The following is an 18,239-nucleotide window of genomic DNA, read 5'->3' on the forward strand; positions in this document are numbered from 1 at the left end:
GGCTTTGGAATTCCACTGGCAGTTCCCGGCAGAGGTCAAGACAGTGTTCTGACCATGCCTGGGCATGGTCAAGAGGATATCACTGTGTTTTCAAGGTGCTTTGCCACCGGTCATTTTGTGGCCTGTTTCACACAGCTTGCTGAGACTTGCTCGATTGCGCACAAGCTGTTGGAAAAGGGTTCCAGGTGCTCCTGGCGTCAGAAGTACTCAAGGTCAGTTAGCTTGCTTTAGGAAGGGCTCAGCCTTTGAGAGACTGAACAGATTGGCAATTTTATACAATCAAAAAAGCCTGTGGCACGGAGGGTGGACAGGCCGTGTGGGAATGTCAGTGCATAACAGTCAAGGTTTTTACAAGAATTAAAAATACGTACTTGCCAAACTGAGTCCTGGGGGATGCAGAAGGGCTGTTACTGTAAAGGGTCTGGTATAGCTTTGGATATACATCAGAATTTGTTGTATAGCTTTACAAAAATATGTGTGCCTACCCCTTATAAAATCGGAACTCTAAGGGGTAGAAACTGGTAGGCTTCACCCTTTACTGAGCTTGTTAAAAATCATAGCACAAGTTTAAAAAGCAGATTCTAGACTCCCACCTGAAATATCTTGATTTGCTAAAGAGGGGACAGAACTCATAGTCTGCATTTTTTTTTTTTTTAAAGATTTATTTACTGACAGAGAGAGAGAGAGAGAGAGAGAGAGATAGATAGATCACAAGTAGGCAGAGAGACAGGCAGAGAGAGAAGGGAAGCAGGCTCCCTGCTGAGCAGAGAGCCCGATGTGGGACTTGATCCCAGAACCCTGAGATCATGACCTGAGCCGAAGGCAGAGGCTTAACCCACTGAGCCACCCAGGCGCCCCATAGTCTGCATTTTTAAGAAGACATCCCTATCCCCATTCCAGGTGGTTCGGAGGCAGTTGGTTTTATTAACAGCCCTGAGAAATACTGGTCAAGTCCATCCACCACATTTTGTAGAGAAAACTAAAGCCCTGTCCCTAGTGTCCTTTCCATGAGTGGATCTAATAAGGCTTCTCGAGGCCTAGTTCATAAACTTTATACTTGGGTTCCTCAAGTGGGACACTACATACATAAATACATACATATATGTGTGTGTGTGTGTGTGTGTGTGTGTGTATGTATACATATATATGTGTAACGCACACTTTATACATACATACGAGTCTTTTCTTTTGTGCATTTTAAAATTTTTTTCATATGTATATGTATGTCTGTATATAGTGTGTGTGTGTTTCTGGAAAGAGGATCCATTGCTCTTCCCAGATTTTCACTTAGGTTCAAAATTGTACAAAAACAAAAAGAAACACTTAGTTTGAGATACAACAGGTGTTGGCTCTGTCCAAACTAACAGTCTTGTCTCCTGTGCTATTAAACAAGATTCAGTGCTCAAGCAGTGTAAAATAGTATGACATTTATATAAATGGCAGAAGACTGGCAAATGACAGAACAATAGGAAGAAACATGACAGGCTTGGTCCTTTTGTCTTTTGTGTTTGTGATTGTATGGAATTAACATTCATAGAACATTAAGCTTCATTTTCTATACCCCCTTCTCCACCCTTTTCTCCCTGCAAGCCCACACTGAGTTTGATGTTAGGGAAACCCATCTATGTGAAAACACTTTTGTCCCACCAGTTGCTCATAAATTAGTGAGGAGGCAAATAGGTGACTGGAGAGACAGTGCAAATGGCTGAGAGCTGTGACAGAGGTCCGAACGAAGGACCGGGGACAGGTGAGGGAAACGGTAACTTTTGTTCTGGAAGACTAGTTTTACAACCTAAGTAATGACTCCTGTCTGCGCGGGAGGAGTTTTGAACCTGGTGCACTCAGTAGATATGACTGAATGCATTCTTTACTTCCCCATGTGTGAGGTGCAATAGATGAAGGGGTTTTTTGTTAGATTAGCCTCAAAAAAGTTTTGATGGTAGATCTTGCAGGTGGAGCCAGAGGTGGAGAAGAGTAAATTAAAGCTTGACGTAGTGTGTGGATTTTTGTGTTTTTCTCTGTGCAGAGTTAAATTTCAGAGTAATAATGTCTGTCTCTCCTGACCTTCATTTTCCCCACTTTGAGGTTCATTCTCAGGAATTTCTCTGGGTGCTTTACTGCTTCCCATTTTACATCCCTATATGTAAGAACCTGTCCATCTTGTCCACGTTAAGACTGAACATTTCTTAGTGTATTACTCCTTCAGATGTTTGCCTTTCGATAGGGGAAGAACTAGCATAAACCAGACATTGAAAGTTCCGTGCAAAAAATGAAATTGTAGAATGAAATAGTTCCCAGCTTTCTGGACAGAAAGACGGACCCTTCTCCAAACCTCCACCACGCTTACAAGGAGCTTAAATCTAATACTGGGTTTGAAGGTACTTTTTAAAGTCCTATCGGGCTGGGGAAATCAGCTCAATTGGCACTGGCCTTGGACTACCCTGCCAGCCTGGCCACACCTGCTGTTTGGAGGTGCTCCCCGAAGAGACTGACAGGTAGCAATGGAGCCAAGTGAGGCCAAAGAGGAGTTCTCTGGCCCTATTGCCAGCCAAGGAACATTTTGTCTGACTATGTTCTGGCTGCCTCCCTGAGGGACTGCTCAATTGTTATAGTTACAGAGTTCTTTTTGATTAATAACTCATGAGTTTTTTATAATTCATTTATAACAGTTGGTTCCATTGAATTCCTGAATCACCAAGGGCATTTTCGGTTAGCATTCTGCATGGAACTTTCTGGAACACATTTGGTTAGCACCTAGGGAAAATAGTATTTCTCCAAGCCCAAGATTCAGAAGTGGAGGGGAATTTTATCAGTAATTAACTATAATTTTCTTTGAAATATGCAACATTTTTCTCTCTGTAAATAAACATTACCTTCCTTTTTCTTCTATAGATCTCAAGTATGTAGAATGTGAAATAATTTCTTACTTCTTTCTACAACTGCTGAAATGATAGGAATTCACCTATCCCCCAAATTTAACAAGATTGCTTTGGCTGAGTACTGCTTGTTTTCTCAACAGGTTTATGAAAATGTCTGCTGGTATTCTCTTTTTATGTTGCCATCTTTCAGGAGAACTTAGATGTGTATGTGTGCTTTAAGAAAAAAATTAGAAGAAGGACCATGGCCCTTGTATAATCTAATCCCCCCGACTCTCTAGAATGTGTGTAGTAACTGAGGGACAAAGGCTTCATGATTCATCACTTTGGTATAGAGAAATAATTGCACCTTTTCTTCAGACTGTAAACAGATGAAATTTTTAAAAATCCCTTAGAGTTTGAATATAGATTTGCCTAAAGTAATAACATTAGGAAAATAGACCATGTGGCTGAACAACGTTTGATACCTTGGTTAATTATAGCTTATTGTGATGGCAGAACAGGGATCTAGAAAGGAAGGTAGTTTGGTTTTTATGTGTATAAAAAACAACCATCTGCAGTCTGGGAAGCCATCATTCAAGGAGTGGAATTTGAGTTATATTTTCACACTCTGACATGCTTGGAGCTATGAGAATAAGGCCTGAGATCAAATATGGATCAGATGACTGATAAAGTTATTAAAGGTTTGTCACTTGAAGAATCCCAGGCGAATCGTCCTGAATAATCTATAACTTAGCAGTCAGCACCTTTATGATTAAACTAAACGAAAACTTCAATCTCCATATTAAGTAGGTAATATGATTTCAGGTCCCTCACTTGCCGAGTCTTATGCCCTCTGAGGTGGTCATTTTGTCACACGACTGACTAACATTTGCACAGCCACAGCTTTGGTCCTCCAGAGCAATCTCAAATCTCCCTAATAAGCAAAGGATTTCATTTATATACTTCAGGTTTGAGCCTGGAACTTTTTCCTGATGCCGTCTCTCTTGGAGGAATCAAATTCACCTTCTTGAGCCAGGATTATGAATTCAGGAGTGCGACATGGTCCTCTCAAAGATGCCTTTCTTATTTAAATAACCCCCTCCAGGTTAGAAGTGGCAGAGACTAAAAATGGCAAGAAATGAGGCTCTTGGCAGGTGCGAGAGAGGAACAGCTCCCTTGCCTTATGTCCTCTTGCTGGTGGGCAAGGGCATTTACTCTGACTTTGTTTTAAAGTGCCCGGAGCCACAGAGCAGTTGTCAGACGTTAATGATATGTTCCCCTAAGAAAGATGGAGTCCAAGGTGGACCTAAGTAAATTAATGTGTGATCTGTGGGCTGGCTGCTGCCAAACCAGCACGTGCACACTCACTTCCCTTCAAGGACAGGCAATCCTTGTCTGCAATAAAAATATTACCTACTCCCTTCTCTCTTCCATCTTCCTGTGGCACGAATTTTGAAGGATCTCCCTTCGGGTCTCTCCTTTATCTTGTGAACACCTAGCTGTCATTCCTGGGTCACCACTTCCCCAAATTCAGCTTTTCTTCCTACTCAGTATTTGCAGAATTGATTTCCTATCTTACCTCTCTCAGAGTTCTTCATCAGCACCGAAGTCTGCTTCTCACCTAAAGGGTCACTGATTAGATGTGCTTAGAGCCAGATCCAGCCCCTTATTGTGTTTGAGGGTAACGTGGTTCCAAGGATCAGCCCCTTTAGACTCTTTCTGATTTAGTTTTAAAAGCCTGTGTTCAGGGCACCTGGGTGGCTCAGTGGGTTAAGCTCTGCCTTCGGCTCAGGTCATGATCTCAGGGTCCTGGGATCGAGTCCCGCATTGGGCTCTCTGCTCTGCAGGGAGCCTGCTTCCTCCTCTCTCTCTCTCTCTGCCTGCCTCTCTGCCTACTTGTGATCTCTGTCTGTCAAATAAATTAAAAAATTAAAAAAAAAAAAAAAGCCTGTGTTCATTCACAGCACTCATCTGAAGCAGTGGCTCTGTGTGTTCCAAGTCAGGCATATATGTGGCATAAATATAAGCTGAATGGTGCTACCATCAATTATTTGTTCCATTCATGTCAATGGAGGATTTCTTTCAGCTAAATTACAGTTGTGTGTGTGTTGCGTGTGTGTACGCACACACATTTGCATTAAATAAAATAAAAAGGGGAGAGTAATTTATAAAATCAGAGAATTTGAAAGATACTAAATTCTGAAACTTCTTTTTTAAGCGTACTCTAGACCATCCTTGAGGCAAAAGTGGGTATGTCTTTTTAAGATGCATTTCCAGATTTTGTAATCTTAGAATCTCATTTGTTAGTTTTTCAGCATTGCTTTGAAATTGGGTCTTTACATCAGGACTAGCATTTTTTTTTAAGATTTTATTTATTTATTTGACAGACAGAGATCACAAGTAGGCAGACAGGCAGACAGAGAGAGAGAGAGAGAGAGAGAGAAGCAGGCTCCCTGCTGAGCAGAGAGCCCAATGCAGGGCTAGATCCCAGGATCCTGGGATCATGACTCCTGGGATCATGACCAGAGTCGAAGGCAGAGGCTTAACCCACTCAGCCACCCAGGTACCTCCAGGACTAGCATTTATAACACAGATCTTTAAAAACTTAATGAAAAAAGGGGGCATCTGTCTGGTTCAGTAGGTGGAGCATGAGACTCTTGATCTAGTTGGGGTTGTAAGTTTGGGCCCATGTTGGGTGTAGAGATGACTTAAAAAATAAAATCTTAAAAAAAAAAACTATTCCTTGGTTTTAAAAATATCTTTCTAAAAAAGATTTTATTTATTTATTTGTCAGAGAGAGAGACAGAGGCAGAGCACAAGCAGGGGGAGTGGCAGAGGGAGAAGCAGGCTCCCTGAGACGCGGGACTCAATCCCAGGACCCTGGGATCATGACCTAAGCTGAAGGCAGATGCACCACCCACTGAGCCACCCAGGCATCCCTTAAAAATATCTTCTCAGTAAGAGTTTAGAGGGAGCTTCCTTTTTTTGAACACCATACCTAAATTTTTAAATATAAAATTAAATATCATAAACTAAGTCTTAGAATTGGTAATAAGATAGAATATTTGATTAGAAAAGAAGGGGCAAAAAATTTAAAACTCCCACAGCTATGAAATATGCAGTACTAAGTAAAAATTGTCAAGCAAATTTTCATTTATGACATCAGAAGCTTGTTTTTATATCTGTTAAAGTTCAAAATGGATAGTAACTGGACCTCTGCAAGTTCTCAGGGAAAAGCACTAAAATGATTTGAGCTTAGGTCTAATTTGCTCGTGATCTTTCCCAAATGAGGGCTCTATTAGAATTTAATTCAGTATCACCTAATATCTTTTCCTGAAAATAGCTTTTGCCTTCCTAGAACTTGTAACCAAAGTCATTTGTCTGGTATTTTTCTTTTGAGTTCTATAAAATAAGTCTAATATATTCTTCTGGTGGAGGTTTTCTGTTTTGAGTGGTGGTGGTGGAGGTGTAGTCTTTAGGCTTACAGTTCAGTGTTCAAAAGTAAATTTACTATGTTTCACTTTACTCAGTTTTCCCATTTACTCTCAGTATCACCATCTCCTCTCTAGTTTCTGGTTTTGCAACAGGGAAGCCATTTTACATATTTTTCTTTCCCATCTGTCACCACACTTGGCTCAAGTGTTCTTTTGTTCTCCTCTCAGGGCCTTTATCTGGGCCTGGGGCTGCTTTACCTCACAAAGGAATGACCACAGTATGCATTGCCTTCTTTATTCAAAATTTTTTTTTTCTTTTTTGGCTCACAGACGGTTGGTGTTGCCTGCCCACCACTTACTACATAGCCAGGGATATATTATTTAACCTTTCTTAATCTGTCTCCTCATCTGTAGAAACCTGTCAGGGTTGTGGTGAGGATTAAAGAAGTGAATACACGTAAAGCATTCAGCTCGGTGCCTGGCACAGAGAAAGTGGGCAAGCGTTTCCTGCCGTTTTTATTTTAGAAAATTTGGAAAACTCAGAAAACTACATAGAGAAAAAAAATTAATATTCCCTGAACTCTTACTACTCTGAGATAACTGTGATCAATATTTATATATTTCCATCTATTTTTTCCTCACACATGTAGTATACAAACTTTGTATCTGCTTTGTAACCTGCTTTTCAATATGAACATTTATCCACATAATTTAGCATTCTTCCATAATTTGATTTTGGATAGTTGCATTGTATTCCACTGCATGGATGACCCTAATCAATCAACCAATTTCAAGACTGATTTTTATGATCATGAATAACACTTTGATAAATATGTTTACACCCAAATCTTTAGGTGCATCTTTAACTTTTTTCTTAAAATAAGTTCCTAGGAAGGGAATTACTAGGTAAAGACTATAAAGTGTTTTAAAATTTGTATGACAGGGGCGCCTGGGTGGCTCAGTGGGTTAAAGCCTCTGCTTTTGGCTCAGGTCATGATCCCAGGGTCCTGGGATCGAGCCCCGCATAGGGCTCTCTGCTCAGTGGGGAGTCTGCTTCCTCCTCTCTCTCTCTGCCTGCCTCTCTGACTACTTGTGATCTCTGTCTGTCAAATAGATAAATTAAAAAAAAATAAAAAATAAAAAATAAATAAAATTTGTATGACATTTTTTCATTTTCTGTCCAAAGAGATTGTTCAATTTATACTCCAACCACAGTGTAGAAAGCCAGTTTTCCTTTCCCTCAGACTTTTTACTTGTCTCCATGTTTTAATTTTATTCAAATGTATTTGTTTTTTTAAGTAGGTTCCATGCTGGTCATGGAGCCTGATGTAGGGCTTGAACTCATGACCCTGAGATCATGAACTGATAGGAGATCAAGGGTCAGGTGCTTAACCGACTGAGCCATCCAGGTGCCCCCCTCAAGTGCATTTTATTTTTATTTATTTATTTATTTTTATTTTTTAGAGAGAGAGAGCAGGAGGGGTGGGGCGGAGGAAGAGAGAGAATCTTAAGCAGGCTTCACACTGGGCCTGGAGCCTGACTCGGAGCTGTGATCATTTATTTCACTCTAAGAGGTTTAGTATTTCCTATTACTAACTGCTACAAATCAAAACGCCCTGCTCTACAACTTCATTTCTTAATATTCCTTCCTATGAACTCACCTTCACTACTTTCTAGATTGCTTTTCTTTCCTCCAGTAAGTGCCTCTTACCTCGAAAGTGCTCTTTAAACTCCAGTGATTTCTTGATTCTTTTCTTGTCCCCATCCTTAGTTTTTCTTCCTAGAGGCCATTCAGCACCTAATATGGCTCATATATTAAATAAATATGCTAATTTATCTTAAGATCCATGCATGGTTTGTTGTTGTTGTTGTTGTTTATTGTACTGTGAAGAGTGTTTTTCTAGTATTTCATGTGTGTGTTTTGTTTGCTCATTAAACTTCCAGGCTCCTTGATGGCAAAGGTTTGTTCTCGCAGCACCAGTGGGTCTAATACGCTTTACTCAGCACACACTCAATAAGTTGGAACTGGTGGGCTGCCAGGATTTTAAGATGACTTGTGAAGCATTTAGCCACATTTAAAATACTTTGCACTCCCCCCATTCTTTCATATATATTGATTGTTTCTAAAGAACATACCACTGTAATAGTAAATAGTTTTTTAGCCTGATGACCAGTATCAACATTCTACCTATGAGGCTCCCAAATTTAGACCCTTAGTCATTCTGCTTTTCTTTTATCCTTTTGAGTATTTTTTACAGGGTTTGCTCTGGCCCGTTACTGTCTTCCAGACTGAACTTGGCATGTATACAACTTCTGTAAGAAGGTACACTGGCTGGGAACCTTTTGTGTCCTGCCTCACAAGCTTTTAGTTCATCTTTCCAGCTGCTAACCATCTGCTCAGGTGTAACCTGGGGAACCTTGGAACTACATGTCCTCCACTCTCTGCCCTGAGGCGTCTCTGCCACAACCGGCACCAGCACAGACTTGAGCTTACCCGTAACTGAGGGGCCCAGTTCTGAGGTACGGTCCACATGACTCCTCCGAGGGTCCCTAGTGGGAGCAAGCCCATTGCCAAATGGATGAAAAAACACAAGGAGGGAGAAGATCAAACAATTATTAAGAGGAACATTAAATAAAGCTTCATACATGGCTTTGTATGTGAAGTACATAATTTGCTATTTTGGCATATAAATAATGATTTGGGTTTAAGAGTTTGCTTTCCTAAAATAAATGGCACTGATGATAATTAAAGAGTAAGTGTAGTTAAGTACCATTTGCCGGTGGAAAATGACTCCTAGGCTCTCTCTGGAATCATGGAAGCAACTTCAGATAGCAGGCAAAGAATTATAAACTGTCAGAAGATTTTCTCCAAAGGCTATCTAAAAGTACCTGATTCTTGGATAGAGTTAAGATATTAAATTCTTTGGTGCAAAGCACTGAAACAGATAATGGGCAAACTCAAGGATGTATAAGATATAGTTCTTATGGCAGCTGAACTAAACTAAACTAAACTAAACTAAACTAAACTATAACTAAAATACTTGCACCTATACAAATGCCTGTATAAACACTTGAAAGACTGTTGGCTGCTCTTAGGTGTGTTCACTAACAGAACTTGTAGCATTTGAGCCAAATTTTGAAGGATGTGAGGGACTGGCTGAAACCAGTAAGTTGTCTACTTTAATTCAGAGTTATTCTGAACAAACAGAACGGTAATAACATAAATTGCTGGGAAAAGTAAAAAGTACCACACAAATGCAAAATACTGATAATGGTAACAATATTATTGTTTCTGGAATGGTTGATTATAAGAATGTGCAATTTAAGATTTAAACTTCCAGTAGTACTTCTCATTGATTAAAGAATAGATAAGTAACTTTAAATTTTAATTTCTATTTTTTACTTTTTTGGAATTTCAGTGAAAATTTTAAATTTAAATTTTTCTTTGTATTATCTATTACTTGTGGAGTAATTATAATCTTAGTTAATAAGATGACGACCTGGTTTTGTATTAAGGTATAATTGACATATTAGTTTCAGGTATACAACATAATGATTTGGTATTTGTATATATTATGAACTGATCACCACAATAAGCCTAATTAACATCTGCCACCACACAGAGTTTCAGTTTCTTTTCTTGTGGTAAGAATCTTTAAGATCTGTTCCCTTAGGAACTTTCAAATATACAATACAGTATTATCAACTGTAGCCACCATGCAAAACATTATATCCCCATAACTATTTATTTTATAACTGGAAGTTTGTACCTTTTGATAACCTTTACCTTTTTTCCCACCCTCACCCCACCAGTCTGTTCTCAGCATCTATGAGTTCAGTTTTGTTTTATTTGGCTTCGGATTGCATATATAAGTGAGATCATATGGTATTTGTAAGACAGCCTCTTTTTAATACAGGTTCATGCTTGAACATAAGGTTTTAACTGCCGTTTGTATACAGCTAGGGCATCACCTCCATATAAAGGTGATTTCTTGAAATATCTTGACAGAATCTCATATTTTGCTAGAGTTGCTTTCTTTCTGTTCATCTTGAGACTCTTTCCAACAGAAAGAACTCTATACGTGAAGTTACACCATTTAGAAATGAAATGGCAGGTCGCCTGGGTGGCTCAGTTGGTTAAGCATCAACTCTTGGTTTCAGGTCATGATCTCTGGGTTGTGAGATCGAGCGCACATCTAGCTCTGCGCTCAGTGCAAAGCTTGCTTGTCCCTCTTCCTCTGCTCCTCCTCCTGCTCTCTCTTTCTCTAAAATAAATAAATAAAATCTTTAAAAAAATGAAATGCCAAAATATAACTCTAATATAGTAAAATATATATATATATATACACACATATGTATATATGTGTGTGTGTGTCATGATTTTAATTACAAAAGTGAATCAGTAGACACACTTGGAAGGAAATGTGTATGCTTTCAATAATAGAGAATATACCAATATTTGTAAAATGTGCATTTTAAATTACTTCTGGTACCTCATAGATTATCTCCAAGGAAAAAAAAAATTACAGACAGATGTTACACTGAATAGTAAGGTAGTATGAGTCTAAAAATAGTTATTTGGCAACGTGTCTCTTCATTTTCCAGTGTCAGGAGAAAAATTGTTATTAAATTCTAGAATTAAATATGCTGTGCTAATGTGCTGAGTCCATTTACATTTTATGGAATAATTTTATTTGTTCTGCACTAGCTGGCTGGCAGAGAAATTGAACAATGTTTGGTGATATTTTAAAATTATAATTCCATCAACAACTGACTTATGGAATCTAAATGTAAATCTGGAAATAAAAAGTGTTGTGTGCTGCATTTGACCACTCTGAGGACTGATCTATAACTTTTCCCCACCATTTCCCAGTAGACTTTTCCTGGAAAGTCCATTGTCCATTATTCTGGCAAGCTTCTCTTCATCTTAAATTGTGCTTACATTTAAGAGGAAAACAATGAAGGTTACAAAAAAAATTTTTAAGAAAATTCTTAAAAATTGCAATAGTGCAGCGCCTGGGTGGCTCAGATGGTTAGGTGTCTGCCTTTGGTTTAGATTGTGATCCCAGGGTCCTGGGATGGCCCCATATCAGGCTCCCTGCACAGCAGGGAGTCTACTTTCCCCTCTGCCTCTGCCTCTCTCCCCTGATCATGCTCTCTTTCTTTCAAATGAATAAATGAAAAACATCTTTAAAAAAATTGCAATAGTAAGAGCACTGAAACAGTACAGAGATGTGGAGAGTAAAAAGTGAGTATGTTCTGCAATTGGAATATAGCCCTCAATTTCTTCTCCCACACATATGATATTATGGAGTCCGACATACACATATATGTATGCATTACATAACAAGGATATACTGTCACTGGTATTCTGTGACTTTGTTTTTTAACCTTAACAGTAATACCATGACGTTCTTCCTTGTCAGTACATATTGACCTATCTCATTTTTTCCCAAAGGTTATAGAGCATACTGTTTGATAAATGAAAACAAAACAAAACAAACCCCTGTTGATGAGCATTTACTGGATATATGGCTGTGCGTGTGTTTAACTCAAACTTGTTTTAGATTATGCAAATAATAGCTGTACAGGATTTTTTTTTAATATTAAACCACGTGGATGGGCTTTCTAGGCACATATCTAAACAGTGGTCCTTTTTTTTTCCTTTTTAAAGATTTTATCTATTTATTTCACAGACAGAGATCACAAGTCAGACAGAGATCACAAGTGGGCAGAGAGGCAGGCAGAGAGAGAGGCGGAAGCAGGCTCCCCGCCGAGCAGAGAGCCCAATTCGGGGCTCGATCCCAGGACCCTAGGATCATGACCTGAGCTGAAGGCAGAGGCTTTAACCCACTGAACCACCCAGGCACCCCAGCAGTGGTCCTTTTTAACAGGGTTTTTATTTACATTTTCCTTTTCATTACATTTTATTACATTTTCCAGTCATTGTGAGTATAATTTTAAGTAATATATGTATGCCTTTATTTCATCAACTTCAGACCCTATGTGTATGATGCTGGACTGCACTCAAGGAGATGCCAAACTCTTGGCATTCTTAAGAGAGATGTTTTAAGAATTTCAGAATTCCCCTGATTCATCCATGCCTCTGTGTCACTTAATTTCTCTCTCAAAGTTCTGTTTAACTTTGAACTGTGATTCTCAACTGGGAGGCAGGAGAGTACACTTTCCGCAGCCCACCAGCAGAGCCTATCAGATTCTCTGAGGAGACCTTTTTATATATATATATACACATATATATATATGTGTATATATATATATAAATACATGTATATATATATATAATACATGCATATATATAATACATGTATATATATATAAAACATGTATCTCATATATATATGTAAAGACCAAGACATTGGTGAACAGTTCTTTTTCAGGTTAAGGGGCATCATTGTCTTAGATCTCTTCATTCTCTGTGTATCCCATTATTCCATTGTCATCCCCAGCAGAGGACTCTCCTTTCTATTCACTTTACAAGAGTTCGCGTGGAAGCATTAATGAGCACAGAACATCAAAGCACGGATGTGGACGCCATAGCATAGGTGGGCTCACTGCGGGGATGAGTGACGGGCTTCTGCATTCTAGACAAGGGCAAGGCAGATTTATAGCCAGCAAAATTACTGTCATGGGGCCCTCAGAGTTCAGTGGAATAGCTGAAACTCTGAGTATTAACTCTTTGTATACCAAACCAAATCCATCATCTTTTGTACCTTTAAACCTGGTGGAAAATTCTTACAGGTCTGTGAGTTGTCTATGTAAAGATTCATCTGACTTGGTAGAGTGGAGTCTTAATAATGACAATGACAAGGATATGCTTGTCTAAAGGGTTCGTTTCACGGTGCTTTGAGTTTTCACTACAGCCCATGAGGGGAAGTGAAAAGCCTAAGATGAGAAAAACTAATGGGGTTCTCTACCTGTTTTAACTGCAGACTGCAGCTGAATATGTAAAATCGAGACTCCCAGAGGCCCTTAAACAACATCTTCAGGACTACGAGAAGGACAAAGAAAATAGTGTTCTGTCTTACCAGACCATCCTTGAACAGCAGATTCTGTCAATTGACCGAGAAATGCTAGAAAAATTGACTGTATCCTATGATGAAGCAGGTATGTTTGTCTTTAACGCACACACACACATGCACACGCGCGCACGTGCACACACACTATTTCTCCCTGCAGAAATGTCTTTATAGACTTTGGTTAAATTTAGGCCCACTTCTGAGGTAGAAGATGAAGGGCAGACTGGATTCAAAGTTATATAACATGGATTAACAGTAAGTTTCTTTTCTGCAGTTTTAGTATCAAAAATTTCATCAAGAGACTTCTAAAAATGGCTCTTAAATCAAATCCCTTTAAAACTTTTGCTCTTTTTTTAATGGAGTTTTTCTGGCCTTTTATGAACCATGTGTTCTTATTGCTTTAATCGTTAGAAGTGTCACTTCAGTTTTGGAAACCAACTAAACACTCCTACATCTGATAATTCCACAATTGTTACTTGCTTCGGGTATTATTTTTTAATTTCAGAGATTTTTCTTTTCTAAAAAGGTATCGTTTTTTTTTTTTTTTCCCTTGAAGTTTCAAGCTGAACCTGAATTTCTTTTGGTTTAGTTCTTCAGATGAATTCTCACCCCTAATACCCCATTGGAGACTTTGTCTCACTACCTGCCATAAGTTCATCCCATCTAAGGGAGTTTCCTAATGAAGGCATGGACAGACCTCCTTATAACACCATTTTGATCTATTACAAGGTCTGTCAGCTAAACCCCAATTTTAGTGAAACCAGTACAGTATTACTTGGAATTTAAAAATCTTTAATAAAATTAAACTTTGGAGAAGTAGCCTGATTAAAATTGTCATTACTTACCCCTTCCTCCCCGCAAATGGAGGAAAATATAGGAAAATAGGCTGCTAATGGTCAGACATCGGTAATATTAATCCCCATTTTAATACCAGGAACTTCTGTCTTCAATTGCACAAGGAAGTTGTCGGTTTGCATTTTATTTTCTTCCTCATGATCTCAGCAGTCTCTGCGCTGACATTCTTAACATTTGATTTCAAGCTTGGGGAGCAAACAGAAGAGCAAATTTAAAAAAGCAAACATCACACTGCATATACCTAAGCACTACAGCAATTTTCTAGTTACCGATCTGTTCCCATTTACATTCCACCCTCCAAGACCTTTACATTCCTGTCAGACAGCATCCACACCTCTAGCCCAAGACATCTCTACTCCTCTTGTTCTCCTTTGCTTATTAATTTTCCAGACACATTGACTTTGTTCTGCCTGTTACGTGGTTAGTTATTTGATCTCTGTATTTGTCTTAACATTCTATTCTTTGGAATTCGCATTTATCTCCTCTCTCATCCCTAATGAACAAAAGTAAGGCTGTGAACAGCCCAATCAAAATAATATAAATATTCATAGTATCTTAGCAATCATAGAACTCATGTAGTCCACCTACTTCCTGTTACCACAACCATTTTATGATGAGAAAACCAGGACCTGCCTGAAATCACACACATTTCCATGTAGAGCTGGGACTCCAGCTTCCTAATTACAAATCAAGCTGGGCTTTCCCCCACACTCACGCAGGTTCTCATTCCCTCAGGAGGCATTTGTTGAATGCACAGCAATATCCTATATCCTAGGCAGTCGGAAGAGAGGGGAGAGGGGAGAGTGTCGAAAAGGTGGGGAGGAATCTGGGATGTAAAAAACACAGATCTTGCTTAAAGTCTAGCTGGGGAGCTAAAGCATCTGTGTACGACTTGTGGGGAAAAAATTCCTGAGGAACTGGGGCATAGGCACGTTCCGTCATAGCTACAAGCTATCAGAGTTAAGCTGAGGGATGTGGAGTAAAGGAATAGTGAAAGTGGCTCAGATTTTCATGTTTAAATCTGAAGGACAAATGATGAATGAGAACATGGTTTTGTGAAGAGAAGAGAGACAAAGTCTGCGTGGATGTGGGGGCCCAAGTGGCCACGAAGGTGGCAATGAACATCAGCCTCAACCGCTTCCCACTCAGTTATAACTTCTTCAGGGATAATTTTCCACTCAACCTGCCCTACTGTTAAGCAGTTACTAATCTGCCAAGGGGCCCTTGTACGTGGACTCTAGGGGCAAATACTTTGGCATGGAAGTTATCGGTAAAGCCTGCAGCGTGAAGCAGTGGAAAGAATACAGGATTGGGAGCTAGGGATCTAAATTGGGGGACTGTTCCTCTAGCTCAATGTTGGTATGATCTTTAGCAAATTTATCTATTAGAACCTCTCTTTCTGCATCTGTGAAATGGGGCTAGTAATATCTCACGGGGTTATTATAATAAAACATAGCAGGTTTTGGGAAGTCCTTAGAAATCATATTGCAAATGCTGCTAATGTTGAATGAGAACAGATCTGGATCTTGTCTGTCCCTCAGACCAGTATAAAATACTCTTAAGAGTGTTTTCTTGGCATATAATGTTCACGAAGGCAAAGGGAAATTTTTAGAAAACGAAATTTTAAAAAAATGATCTTCAGATGCTTTGAGAAGTCAGGCAACATCTATTTGTTAAATCTTCTACTCTGGGCTCAGTTTGCCCTTGGTCATACCTGTATGAGGTGACACATTTTATGGAGGCTGAGTATATGTATATGAATAATGAGTGTCACTGTGTGTTGTCAGATCAAAAGGTCATACTGCCTCCTCCTCCATTACGCATGTAACAAGGATTTCATTTAAAGAAAGAAAAGAAAATACGAAAAAGATATTGCTATTTAACAGAAAAATATTTCATCATATTACAAAAGAATTGGGATTGAAAATTGATAAAATTGGTAAAAAAATATATATATATCTTTTATCTTATATAGATATAGATATATATCTCCAATACTTTCAGGTATAAACATCCTATATGAAGACATTTATCTGCTTCAACTGCTTAGCTTCTCATGCTATCACGACTTTGATGTTCTCACATTCTTAATTCAGCTCTCCTGGTTTGAGGAAGTAGTTAATTGTTAATTGGACACTAGCCTGGTCTCTAGAGAGGTTAATTTGTCTTTAATGCTCATCCACTGATAAATCAGTCTGAGTGACTTAATGACAGTTGCCACCATCTGTGGCTTCTAAACTTCTAAAAACCAATTAATGAAAAAAATCCTTAGGCGCTTGTTTAGAAGCATTGGCTTAGAACCTTTTCTCCCTCCCTCCTCTTTCTTAGTCTTTTCTTCTCAGCATTCTCTCTTTTCCTTTAAGTATACTTACCTTAATGCTTTACTCACCCACAGTTCAAATATCTGGCAACCTGACATACCTGAAATTTAGCAAAGAAATGGGAAGTAACGAAACATCACCCGCAACCATCCCATGTTGCTGAATTCATGGACAAGCTCATACAACAGAGGCTTCAGATTCTCACCTAGAATCTATATATTTTTATTTTATATTGTTCTGATCAATTAGGTTACATTTTTCCAATGTGATATTGTCTTTTTAAAAATTCTTTTTCTGACTTTGCAGACAAAGAGATAAGTAGACAACATGGTATAAGAGGATAGACAGAATGGTATAAGAGGATAGTAATTATAAATAATCCTACCATTGTAAACATTTTGGTGTATTTCTCATCAAAGCGTTTTTACAATATGGTTGATATTCTGTGGTTTTATATTCTGCTTTCTTCACTTAACATTAGTATGTAAGTGCTTCCTCGTTTCATTAAAACTTCTTTATGTGAAGACAGTTTTAATGGTGGCACAATATTCTGTTCTTGAAAGTACTACTCACTAAACGTTCTTCTACTGTGTTGGACATTTATTGGTTTTGGTTTTTGTTTCTTCTATAATGAATAATGCTGCAATGGATATGGTGGGCATTTGACTGCATTTCATATTACTTTAGAGAATAGACTTTAGAAAACATGAGTTTAAAATTAGAATTAGAAGGTGTTTGGAAGGGGATGATAATTGGAGCAAAGACACTGAGGGCAGTGAGGAATATGAGTAAAGAGTGAATCCCCAGAAATCTGCAGAAGCAGTTGTCATATTCCCAGCCTTGTGCTGTACTCTGTCAAATCAGCATTCATACTCTGTATTATAGAGTTGACATCCTTGATCTTCATAGTAGTGACCTTGACTCACAGACAATGTTAATTTTATTTTGTATATAAAAATAGGAATTGTGTAAACCAGTTTAGAAAGATTTTCATCCAAGTGGTTTATTTTTAAGTTTTGACAGGAATAAAGATGTTTTGTGGTATAATTGAAAGAGCTCTTGGAACCAAAAGACTCAGACTATATTCTAACTCTACTACCAACCAGGTATATGACCTTGAGTGAGTCACCAAACCTCCCTAAGGCCTATTTTCCCATAAATCAAAGGCATAGGGGCACCTGGATGGCACAGTTGTTTAAATGCCTGATTCAGTTTCGGCTCAGGTCATGATCTCCGGGTCACGAGATCAAGCCGCGAATGATGCTCTGCACTCAGTGAGTATCTGCTAAAGTTTCTCTCTCCCTCTCCCTCTGACCCTCCCCACACTCACGCTCTTTCTTGCTAAAGTGAATAAATAAATCTTAAATAATAAATAAATCTTTAAATAAAAGGCATGAGCAGGATCTCATAGATACCTTCCATTTCTAAAACTGTAACTTGTCTCTTGACACTGGAAAAAGGTCAGGTTGCCATAGTTTCTGCAAGGTTGTATGTAGCCTCATCTTGAACCTTTTGCTTGCTCTGTTGACTGTCTCTTCTCTTCTCATGTAGCCTGTGTAATTTGTACAAAATATCTGACTTAAAAAAAAAAATCTCTCAGCTTTCCTGGCATCTGTACATGAAAATGCCTAGACATACTTTTCTTAGTGGGATGGGTAATGAGACTGTAAGAGTCAAGCAACACTAGATTTGGAAGGAGAGGTTCTGAGCCATCATTCATGGATCCTCATTAAG

At 38.7% G+C, this 18,239-nt stretch overlaps 1 protein-coding gene across 1 annotated transcript in view; it reads left to right on the forward strand.

Moving 5' to 3' along the window:
• The window catches only part of PPM1L (protein phosphatase, Mg2+/Mn2+ dependent 1L), a 292,725-nt gene that overhangs the window by 186,130 nt on the left and 88,356 nt on the right, over positions 1-18,239 (forward strand). The window contains exon 2 of the mRNA XM_080802905.1: positions 13,243-13,417. Within this exon, the coding sequence (XP_080659031.1) occupies positions 13,243-13,417 (175 nt within the window). The remainder of the gene's footprint in view (positions 1-13,242; positions 13,418-18,239) is intronic.

The sequence above is a fragment of the Martes martes genome (assembly GCF_963455335.1).
Source record: "Martes martes genome assembly, chromosome: 1".
In the NCBI taxonomy this organism is placed as follows: Eukaryota; Metazoa; Chordata; class Mammalia; order Carnivora; family Mustelidae; genus Martes; species Martes martes.